General features: G+C 36.8%; 1 protein-coding gene across 3 annotated transcripts in view; it reads right to left on the bottom strand.

Moving 5' to 3' along the window:
- JAM2 (junctional adhesion molecule 2) overlaps positions 1 to 12,265 on the bottom strand; it is an 86,728-nt gene that overhangs the window by 17,155 nt on the left and 57,308 nt on the right. For all 3 annotated transcript variants that reach the window (XM_077118770.1, XM_077118772.1, XM_077118773.1), the window contains exons 5-8: positions 11,597 to 11,799; positions 8,531 to 8,630; positions 4,593 to 4,700; positions 1,904 to 1,919 (exon numbers count right to left, since the gene is read on the bottom strand). In XM_077118770.1, coding sequence (XP_076974885.1) covers positions 1,904 to 1,919; positions 4,593 to 4,700; positions 8,531 to 8,630; positions 11,597 to 11,799 — 427 coding nt within the window. The remainder of the gene's footprint in view (positions 1 to 1,903; positions 1,920 to 4,592; positions 4,701 to 8,530; positions 8,631 to 11,596; positions 11,800 to 12,265) is intronic.

Raw genomic sequence — 12,265 nt, 5'->3', positions numbered from 1 at the left:
TGGATTTGAGGACTAGGAGGAGATGTACCTAAGAATAAAGATATTGCCACCAGATTCCCACATGAGTTGATAGAAGCATTGTGATTAAGGGAAGAAAAACCCCCCTCATCCCAGCAATCACAACCTTTCCCCTTGTGTAAGATGATGTCCCTTCTATGCTCAAAATCCTCCCCTAACTTTCCATTTCAGTCAATTAAAGCAGTTCTCACAATTGCCTGGGGCAGGAGGAAGGAGTACACAATCAGGCCCAAACTGCTTTTCTGAACTCACCTCCTTTGCTGCTGCTTATTCTTATAACTTGGATCTTATCTTGGACTAGTACTGGGACCTAGAGACCAGAGTTGAACAGGAAGTCGGGAACAGGGAATTAATGGCAGCTAAGTCTTCAAAAGACTTAGGGGATGACAAGGTATCTGAAGCCATAGCAGCCCAAAGTTAGGTCTGCCATTTCCATACATATAAAAAGGACAGCCACAAATCAAGGGCATGTAAATCGAGGACTTTGGGGAACTTACACAGATCTCATACACTAATGACTTACAAATTTCTATCTCCAGTTAAGATACTTTCCCAAACTCCAGATTTATATATTCAGTTACTTACTAAGTATTTCTACATGGAACTCTAACAAATATCTCAAATATTAAAATTACAAAATACTCCAGACCTCTCCAACCACCTCGCTCCCAACCCCGATCCTTTTAAAATTTCTCACATTTAATAAATGGTAATCCATCCTGCTCATAACCTTGGAGCCAGCTTTGATCTCTCTTTTTCTCGACACCCACATCCAACCAATCAGAACATTGTGAAAAATATATCCTGAACCCTAGAATTTCTCATTATCTCTAGCACTACTACATTGGTCCCAGCCACCATTTTCTCTTGCCTCAATTATTGCAATAGCTTCCTAATTTATCTCCACACTTCCACCTTTTGCCACCTCATAGTTGGTTCTCAAATGAGCAGCCTGTGTGAGCCTTTTAAAGTTAAGTAATATGATGCTACCCTGCTGGTCAGAACCCTCCACTGACTTCCTTTCTCAGAACAAGAACTTAAGTCCCTAAAATTGCCTAAAAGGGTCTCCACACAATCTGCCCCTGACTAGTTTTGTTACTCATCTCTTCCTCTCTGTACTTCTCTCTTTCTGTTCTAGCCACGCTGGACCCCTTGCTGTTCCTCATATACTTCGTGCATGCAGGGCCTCTGGATCTTTCATTTGTTCTCATACCTCTGCTCTAATACTCTTCCCATAGATATTTATATGCCTTGCTCCTCCACTTCCGTCAAGTCTTCCTCAAACATCACCTTTTCAGTGACGGCTTCCTTGATCATCTATTTAAAACGTTACTATTTACTCCTATCCTGTATATTTGCTACCCTCTTACATGCTTTATTTTTCTCCATATTATTTATCACCATCTGATACACTTTTTAGTTTACTTATCTGTTTTCTCTTTGCCGTTCTCTACTAGAATGTAAGCTCCCTAAGGCAGATGGTTTTGTTTGTTTAATTCACTGTTGTATCCACATTCTATAGCACGGTATTGGGCATAAAATAGGTATTCAATAAATATTTGCTGAATGAAAAATGTGACTGAAAATAAAATTTTATTTGACAATTTTTAGTTTAATGAAATACAACAAATACGTTTGTTAAAGGAGCATTTTGGAAATGTGTCTGAAATCAAATTTACTGGTCTTATTTCTTCTTTAGGTAATCAATCATTCACAAATTGACAGAAAACTAGAATTAGAATGTATTTCTCAAACTTCACTAATTTTCCACAGAATAAAACCTACACAAATAACTCAAATTCATACTTCTGTTTTTTAAACAGATGATTAACATTAAATGAATTGCTATAGGACAAAAGACATGCATTTTTAAAAGCATACTTACTGGAAGGAGGTTTCTTCTACAAAAGAAAATAAGAACAGATCATTAATGCAGGAGTTGATGAGGTATGACCCAGACTCATATAAAAATGAGTTTTAGCTTACTTTCCTTTTCTTAAAGCTGGCATTTTGTATCTTCTAAATCAGGAATGGGTGAATTTTTTCTTTTAAAGGCCAAATGGCAAATATTTTAGTCTTTATAAGGCAGCAAGCAAAGTCAAGGATATCAGATAGGTACTTTTACAAGAGATAATACAAATTTCCAAAAATGTTATTGATGAGGCTCAAAATATAATGATAGTAACCAAGTACAAATTCTTATAATACAGGTCTATCATGAAAAGATTGGAACCGTTCTGGGAAAAGCCATTTCTTTTTTGGGGATTCTCAGTTAATACTCCCTATCATCAAGTTGATTGCAAATAGTCATCAAGACCAATCTTAACTTGGGAGCTGTGGTGGTTTGGAGCTAAATATCCCAGAAAAACATTCTTAAACTTAACCCATTCCTGTGGGTGTAAACCCCCCTGTAAGTAGGATGTTTTGATGAAGTTACTTCAGTTAAGAGGTAGCCTAAATCAATCAGGAGAAGCCAATCTATTTCTGGAGTCCTTTATAAGCAGACTGAAATTCAGACATATAGAAAAAGTCACAGATGGAGCTGCCAGAAACTGAAAGTCAACAGAATCTATAAGAGAAGGGAGAGGCCAGGGGAGGCCAGGAGAGGCCACCATGTACTTTGCCATGTGACAGAGAAGCCCAGGACTAAGGATCACCAGCAGCCAGCCCGAGAATGTAAGTCTTCAAGAAGAAAGTACCCCCTTGATGAGGCCTTGATTTGACTTGATTTGGACTTCTCCTGACCTCAAAGCTGTGAACGAATGAATGCCCATTGTTTAAGCCAATCCATTACATGTTACTTGCTCAAGAAGCCAAGGAAACTGTAACAGGAGCCATAGGAAAATAGATGGCTGGCCAGATTTGGGCCATGGCTGTAGTTTGCAACACCTGTTCTAAATGCAAAATCAAGAAAATAATGATCTTGAATAGGTTTTCTGCCAGGTGAAATTAATTAACATTGTTAGCCAATCAATTCCTATTATCCAAGTCAACTATTTAATTAATTTAGTATTTTAAGAAAAATTTGTTTACTAAGTCCGCATTGAAAATACTCAAATAGGTATTCTTTGAAGTATAGATAACAATGACAAGAATTTTGAATCAGTTATCTTATCTGTGTGTACTTTCAGTGGTGACCAGTAGGTGGACTCAGCTGGATTCCATTAATTAAAATTACATTACATTACACTGGACTAGATTGGAACACTATATACAAAATAATTAATTCACAGAGCAGTTATTCTTAGTTATAGTGAATCTCCTTGAAACTACTTACAAGGAGACATTTTATGATATATAATATGTAGTTTATAGGTATTACTAGAAAGCCCTTAAAGTTTTATTTTAGTAGAAATTACTTTTAAAGCTCAATTCCAGAATCAATGTTCACTGTACAGCAGTTGGTCCATGCTATAAACTTATTATTCCATCAAAAAAAGCTGCTTTATATACCAGGGTCAATGGACTTTTTGGAGTTCTGCAGTTCTTGAACTCTTGAATAATTTTAAAGACTGGGGTGAAGAAATGTATTTTGAGAATAAAAGATTATTTAAAAATCCTATCCATTTACATCAAACCCTAATGGAGGGGTTAGAGTTACAAAAGTTCTGTAGTGGGTTGAATTGGTATCTTCAAGCCCTATCCCCTAGTACCTGTGAATGTAACCTTTATTTGGAAATAAGATCTTTGCAGACAGTTAAGTGTCTAAGGTGAAATCACCCTTAAATGTCTGTATAAGAAAAGGACATCTTCTTATAGATGACTGATGTCCTTATAAGTAGAGAAAGAAACACACAAAAGACACAGAGAAGAAGACCATGTGAAGATGGAATTGGAATGATGCAGCTACAAGCTAAGGAACCCATGAATTGCCAGGAACCACCAGAAGATAGGAAGAGGCAAGGGAAGATCCTTCCTTAGAGCCCTCAGAGGAAGCATGGCCCTGTTGACACCTTCATTTTGGACTAATAGCATCTACAACTGTGACAGAGTACATTTTTTTGAAATTTGGGGCAATCTGTATGGCAGCCGTAGAAAACTAAAGGAAACCTGAAACTCAAAAAACTAAAAACCTCATTTAGCAGCAAAGCTAACGCAGTAGGTTTCTAGTTTTTACTGAACAATTCTACTCAATTATAGTTGTGCTAAATTTGATAATCAACATTTCACCATTCTACACTGATAAAACATTTCACTGATTTGTTTTGAGAAAATGTCTTATCATAAAACAAGACAATAGTTTTCATCTTCAGATCTATGATTCCTTCCTTAAAAATAAAAAAGATCTTAAATATGTGTAAATGCACATATAAATATCTGTCCACATTGACCAACTCTCAGCATTACCTCACTGCAACACTCTAGGAATGTGTTCTGCTGTGTTCCCTGGAAATTTGCAATGAGGCAGATCTCCCTTTTCTCCCTAGGTGCTTCATAATCCACCTGCATGTCATCTTGGGCATTTTCTACTACAGAAAATCAATGGAAAATATTCCCCAGAGTCGGCTAGAACTTCTTGGAGAAACTGTGTCTCATATGTAAACTAAAGATCAAGAAAGGTGAAATTCACTTACTTGAAAAGTAGCCTTTCCTCTGAGCATAGCACACGCCAAGGCCACAGATGGAAATCACTAAAACCACAACTACCACAGCTGCTATGATAGCACCTATGTTGAGATCATCTGGGAGGCAAAGCACACTGCATGTAAGTTCACATCAAATTTCTAAAACCAAAGAAATTTAAAAAGTATCCCTTCATAGCTATACCATATACATGGATAGTTTCAGGCTTTTGAAAACCATTCATCTATTAATAGAACTAAGTTTGCAAGAATCTGACATTTTAAAAAGTTTTATGATCCAAAAGTAAAATTTATGGGTATTTGTTTGCATTCATTTGGAGATGTAATAATTCATAGGCCTAAATATGAGAATGGAAACAATCTTGGAAGTTCAGAGTTCAAGTCTTCCACTAAGACTCTCACCTCCCTCAAATTTTTTTTTTTTGCTTAAAATCTCCTTTGTATAATCCTTTGTGTCAATTTCAAAAATAATGGAAAACCTCACTCAACCCAAATAAATATCATGTCACTATTATTCTGTAAAACAAAATGTCAGAAATATCTTCCTTCTTGAAATATTTGAGTGTGTATATACACACACACACACATACACATGCTATTTAAACTGCCATCTCATTGAGTTAAATATAAATGATATCCTTTAAGGCTTTTTCATGTTGCTATTAAATCATATCTCCTTTATCTTAATAAATTCAGACTTTTTTTTTTACCCAATTTTGAAATCACTATCCTGTTACCTGTTTGAGGTTTTTCAGATATTGATTCAGATATTGATTCTGTGGCCTAAGAATTAGATTATGAACCATCTTAGCTTAATATTCCTGCAAATGGGAAACTGTACCCAAAATGCCTTCATTCAATGAATTAATAAAATGATGAATGTTCAGGAAAGATCCATGAAATAGGCTATTAGAAACCTTCCTTCATATAATACAATGTATTGGCATGCTCCAACGTGGGATTCAATTCTGTGTGAATCCATCTCAACATAGTTTTATTTGGTTCCCATTTCTCCACCTTACCCACAAGGGTTTCATCACTCACACTCTCCTGTTATTTAGAAACTTCCATTTATTAACATCATGTAAATTACCTGCACTTTTTAAGGGTGCAATTTCTCAAAGGATCTTTTTGTTTAAAGCAAGTATATATTAGCATATGATTAAACAACTTGGAGAAAATATTTTATAGCATTTTTCTCAATAGTAATTAAATGTTTTAAAGCAGTGCACATTTCGGGAATTTTTTTTGGAAATATTATTTGAGCCTGCTTATCATAAAACTTTTCTGGTCTTGGAATTCTTTCCCAATGCCAAATGTTACTAATTTTCTCAGATACATTAACTGTTTTATTTTCAAAGGAAACATGTTAAGTAATATGTTTTGAAAGGCACTGAAACTGAACAAAGTAGAAAACATTAACAATTGTTTTGTATAAACTCAGCTCATATTTGCTTTGGCATCAGGGGTGTTAACAAAAGGTCAGCTATTTACTTAGACACAAGAAGAGCAGAGAGGGGAAAACCCTAGAGTAATCAAAATCTATGATGAAATTAAAGCAATAACTAAATTAAATTCCTGACACCCCCACTTTACCTCCTATTTCCTTTTTAGTTGTCAATGAATTTGACACCTCTGAAGGGTTCAACCTAAGGGCTATTATCTGACAAAATAACCTGTCCAATGAATTTGACATCGATGAAGAGTCAAACTAAAGGCAAAATCTGTCCTGTAACTGCTAAACTAACTTAAAATTTCTTTTCTCTTCTTCCATAAAATGAAAGATTAAAGAAGAGTAATTTAGAGATAGTTGTTTTCATCCTGTTTGCCATTTACTGTGAGATATTGAGCAAATCATAGAACCACATTATGCCTCAGCAACGTGTGAAAATATTGTATTTTTTTCTTTGGAAAAAAAAATGTCCACTATAAAAGAAAGGTACCATTATTAACAGATAACTGAATGGTTAACCTGCGAAGTATGAATGGGTTCTCTTGGAGTTGTATAATGAGGCAGCCTAGAAACAATCAGCAAATCCATCATTTGTTTTACTCCTATACTACAAAAATAAGCTAAACTTTAGGACACTTAACAGATTCTGCTTTGGTAACAAGTTATGACTAATCATTCACAAAGAAAACTGTACTTGGGAATCCATGAATTCTTAAATATCTCAAAAGTAAATTCCAAACCACGGACATGAATCCAGGTTCATATGAAATACCTAGATCAATGGATGAGCCTTGAACAAACTAATTTTAACTTCTAAGCCAAATCATAACCAGAAAGACTAAAAATGTAGGAATCATTTTCAAATTAAAGTGGTTGTACTGGTAAAACTTTCATATTTCAGTTGCTTTGCATTTATTAACGAAGTGCTAGGAAAAATGTTACTAGTCTATCACAATCATGACTTCACAGATTTAATTTACAATGAGGCTAAAGTAGGCATTTAAATTAAACTGGTCAATTCAAAGAAAAAATAAATAAAAATAGTTCAGGTGGTACAAAGTTATGGTAAAAACCATGAGGAGAGCATGTGAATGAATGAAGTTAGGAAAAATGAATTAATGTACCAAAGTTTAAAGATGTTCTGACAAATTTTTCTAATACATCAGTTTTTTAAGATGGTCTGATGAATTTTTTCTAATTATATCCCCAAAGCAGCTTTGAGAAGAATAATTCCTGATACTTTAAATAAATGCTTGAGTTTTATTATAAATGTCAGCACTTGAGCCTGGTGGATAAAATCCATAATATACATCCCTGAGTTTAAGAAAATGACTTGAAATTCAAATCTGTTTGTGGAAATTCGAACATACCATAGAATCTTATACTTTAGAATATCATGAACTCTAATACAATTTTTTAAATGCTGTTTAGTTGTACATAAACAATGTGAATGAGTGTGCATATCTGCACACCTCTAATTGCACTGAATTTCTGACCCCACAGAGCTGAGGACCAGTCCCTAAACTAAGAGGAACCCTCAGTTTTCTGTTTCAAGGAGTAGCCCTTCCCAGTGCCATCTGGCGTGCATCCCTCTCTATTACACAACAGTTTGCAAAACACTCAGCTTTCACACAAGGAAGAATTAAAACAAGTCACTAAAAATAAAATGGAAAAAATGAACCACTCTGCTCTGCAATGCATATAGGCTAGAAAAGATTCTCGAGCTCTATTTGTATTGAACTCTGAGAAGCTCATTTTGTGAAATACAATTTTTGGCAGCTTTTGTAGCCACCTAGCACATAACTATATTTAACACATCTTTTTTGTGGGAACCTGCTGTAGGATGAGTATAAGCTCAGTATTTCGGGGATTAAAAAAATGAACAATAACAACAACTCAACCACAACAACTAAAATGGCTAAGGCTTCTGTAGTGCTCAACAGTGTACTAGTACTATTCTAACACTTTTCAAATGTTGACTATTTTAATCTTTACAACAGCTTCATGAAGTTGCATTACAGTGACAGTGAGGCTCAGAGAGGTTAAGTAACTTGCCCAAGAATATGTAGCTAACAAGTGGAGGATTTAGATTTGAACTCCCTGACAGCCTTTTTGACCCTGAGGAATTTATAGACTGTACAACTTTAGCTTTCATTTGAAAGAAAGATTCCTATACTTGAGCTGCCAACAGAAGAACATATTTTAAAAACAGCTGTTTGAAAAGCTCAAAAATGTGTTAAATGTAATGTTAAATATTCTTGGCTTCTTTGGGAGATGGTTTAAAAACAGCACATTTGCTCCAAAGCAGTATACAGTGTCAGCCTAATTGTAAACACTCTCTCCTCTTTTTCCTTCAAATCACTCAAATCTTTCTGACCCCTTGCTCCCTCCATCCACTCCACCCCCACCCCACCCCCACAGATGCTAGCACACCTTAAGTGCAAACCATTTGTTCTTTCCGGTATTTCATGCTTACCTACTTGCATCTGTTTCCCAGGACACCTGCGATGTCCAACAGGATTACGGGCCTCACAGGAATATTCTCCACTGTCCAGTTTTGAAACAGGGTTAAATTGCTATTTGTGGAGGGGGAAAAAAATGTACTTTTTAAGCATTAAACTATACCTAGACTCTCAAACTAGCCATTTATTTTGAATTATAGCATAAAGTTGGTCATTCGAGTTTAATGGCATACAACCTTATATCTTTTCTGTGAATTTCAAAAATCCACTACAAACTCTAGACCTCCTGTTTAATTCAACACAGATTTAAGTATACGCTGGGAAGTTTGTTTTTAGTGTATCACTGCGAGCAGGGAGTACTGTTAGGTAGACAGGGAACTTTTTTTTTAGAGTTTATAACATTCTATAGTATTAAATGACAGCTATTTCTAATTCCTAGCAAACCCCATCTTTATATAAATGAAGGCCCCCTTGACCTAAAAGGGTGACTGTATTTCCCAAAGTTACAAATTTGTCACTGCAGCAGTGCACAATTAACACTTCTTCTAAAGAGCTAGAGTTACTACCAGGATGTAGCCTAGGGCCTATGAGTATATTAATCAGTGTAGTTTATAGAACTATAAACTTTATTGGCTCCAGAATTTCTGGAAAGATAAAGCCTAGCCTTTGCTCCTTCTACTCCCTGGCAAAGAAACTGAAAGGTCGGACTTTGATTTCAAAGGTTTATTTACTTTTATCAGTAGTTTTATCCCCTTTCTGAGACAAGGGGAGGGGGAGAGGAGGGGAGAGAATGGAAGGGGTTGGGGGAAGGGGAAGGAAATGAGAGTGTCTTGGACACCTTAAAAGATCCTGCCAGGGGCCACGGTGGCTCAGCAGGCAATAATGCTTGCCTGTCATGCCAGAGGACCCCAGTTCGATTCCCGGTGCCTGCCCATGTATGAAAAAAAAAAAAAAGAAGAAGATCCTGCCAGGACAATAAGGCCTGAGAGGCAGGTGCTCAGTGTTTCTCAGTGTCCTTGTCACAGCCTCAATACTGTAATGTTTAGTCCCACTCATCCATGGAACCCTTGAACTTCTGAGGAGCACCATGGATTTGATCTATTTCTTCCCCTTCCTCTTTCAATTTTCTTCACCCACCACCCATACCCCCTTTCTTCTATATATTTCAACATGATGGGATCAACAGCTTTTCCTTACTTATTTCACTCTATGGAATCATCTGTCACTTCCCCCAAAGCCAGAACACTTTGAAAATACTCAGCATGAAATCAGGGCCAAGATTAAAAATAAACAATGAATTAGACCCAAATAAAAAATAACCTTCTAGCACATTACAACTAGTAATTAAAAGGAAGCCCTTGTCACCCATAAACTGGGAACTTTGTTGTTCATTTCTCACAAAATGACCCATACTAGCTCAATCCTGCTGCCTTCACAAAATACCTCAAGGTTGGAGGTTAGCTGAGAAAAGTACATCTATATCATTGTGTTGGTTTGAAACTGTCATGTACCCCAGAAAAGCCATGTTCTTTAATCCTGATTCAATAGTTGGGTGAGATCATTTTGATTAAGTTGTGTTCATAGAGATGTGACCCACCCAACTGTGGGTGGGACCTTTTGATTAGCTGGTTTCCATGAAGATGTGTCTCCATCCATTCAAGCTGGGGTTGCTTATTGGAGCCCTTTAAGAGGGAACCATTCTGGAAAAGCTGATGCCAACAAAGCTGACAGAGCCCTTATGGGACCCAGAAGTTTGGAGATGTAGAAAGCAAATGCTCCTGGGGAAGTTGTTTGAAACCAGAAGCCAGAGACCCCAGCAGATGCCAGTCATGTATGTACCGTCCCAGCTGACAGAGGTGTTCTTGACCCATCAGCCTTTCTTGAATCAAGGTATCTTTCCCTGGATGCCTTAGTGTGGATATTTTTATAGCCTTAGAACTATAAACTTGTAACTTATTAAATTCCCTTTTAAAAAGCCATTCCATTTCTGGTATATTGCACCCCAGCAGCTTTAGCGAACCGAAAGAATCATTTCAGCCTTGCCTTCAGTTTTTAACACCTACTCTGAGAAAAAATAAATTTGAAAAGTAAATATAGCAAAGTGTGATTGCAAGTTTTCTGCCCAATTTCTCAGTATAAAATCAGCTGGACCTGCTGACTGCTCCAGCTGACTGCGGAAAGGGCCAAGGCCATGGGGCCTTCCTCAAGAAATAGTCACATCTACTGGTATGATTTATGAAAGCAAACATCATTCCTCCTTTTAAAAATCATTCAAATTATTATAATATTACCCTGCCTTTAGGATTTTTGTGATAATGGCACTAAAGTTTATATTGCTAAAAAGTTAGACCTTTTTAAACTGGTATGCAATATTAGCTTAACTGATTAAAAAGAAAAAGCTTTAAGCATAATGATTTTTTTTTTACTTCCACCCCATCCCCAAAAGTCACAGACGATAAAATAAAAAATAAATTATCATTAACTTTAAAGTACTTATATATAATTCCCCTCAATATTCCTAAGAAAGGCCTTTCAATAAGGATATTTTAAAGGAGGAAACAATTAGAAAGTCTGGGCTAAGTCTAAAGCAATGGATACTCAAGTCAGAGTCAATTGTTGATCTAGAATCACGCATGTTAAACGACACAAGCATCCCACCATGGGTTGACTATAGCTATTCTCTCATAGCTAGCAATGGGGTCAGAGCCTCCTCAAGAGCTTTCTTGCATATCCTTGGTCCTATGAATGGGAGACTACCCTACCTAACTCTCCAAGCCAGGAAGGTAGTGCAGCAAAATGCCTGATCCATCATCATGAATCTGGCTTGGCCTGCTTCAGGTCACTGGTGTGGGCTTTTGTGTACTCCACTCCCCAGCTCTCTGCATTGTGCGCTCACCTCCTGTGGCACCTCTTTTCCATAACTTCTCTGTGCAGGTACCACTGTCTTCCTGGCTACCCACTTCTCTTCCCAATTAGCCAAGCAATGGTACTCATCTTCTAGTCTCCATCATTTTTGTTCTAATAATTTTTTAGTTCAAGCAATAAGACAGTTATTAGGCCAATGTTATAAATGACCTTACCAGAGTTCCAGATTTTGTATTTATTGTGTAGGAGCTGTTAGTGTTTTGGGAGCCAAGTTTTGGGTTCTCTAGCAAACGGATGCCATTCTTAAACCACGTGTATTCAGGAGCTGGATTTCCTTCTTTTTCTTGACATCGTAGCTCGACCACCCTCCCACTCAGAGCAGAATTGGGTACTTCACACGTTGGAACTGCTGGAGCCACTGAATGATTGAAAGTCAAGTGATATCAGTTATTTACAAATTAAACAAGGACTTCAACAGCGGGTAAAAATATACTCATTGTACACTTGCAACAGGGATTGGCTACTTGTTCAATAAATCAATTTCCTTTCTTCCAGGACTTACAATGAGACTATAGTTTGTTAGCTCCCTTGCAGCTCAACAGGATCAGATTAAAGAGTTCTAGCTAGTGGAATATGAGTAAAAATGATATATGCCATTTCCAGGCCTGAAACAAAGACCTTTTATACGTTCCTTCATTAATTCATCCCCTCTTTTCCTCCATTTCCAAGAAGGTGTATCCTCCCATGGTGACCTTGGAGAGCCATGTATTGAAGATGTCAGAACCTCATCACCTTTGGTCTTTATGATGGACCAAAGTAGAGCAGTAGAGTTCCATCACCTCCCTCTGCCCCACCATCCCTTCTTTAACTATTAGGTTTCACTT

The sequence above is a fragment of the Tamandua tetradactyla genome, chromosome 10, assembly GCF_023851605.1.
Source record: "Tamandua tetradactyla isolate mTamTet1 chromosome 10, mTamTet1.pri, whole genome shotgun sequence".
Lineage (NCBI taxonomy): Eukaryota > Metazoa > Chordata > Mammalia > Pilosa > Myrmecophagidae > Tamandua > Tamandua tetradactyla.
Note: the sequence above shows the minus strand (reverse complement) of the source record. Positions and strands in the feature narration are given on the sequence as shown.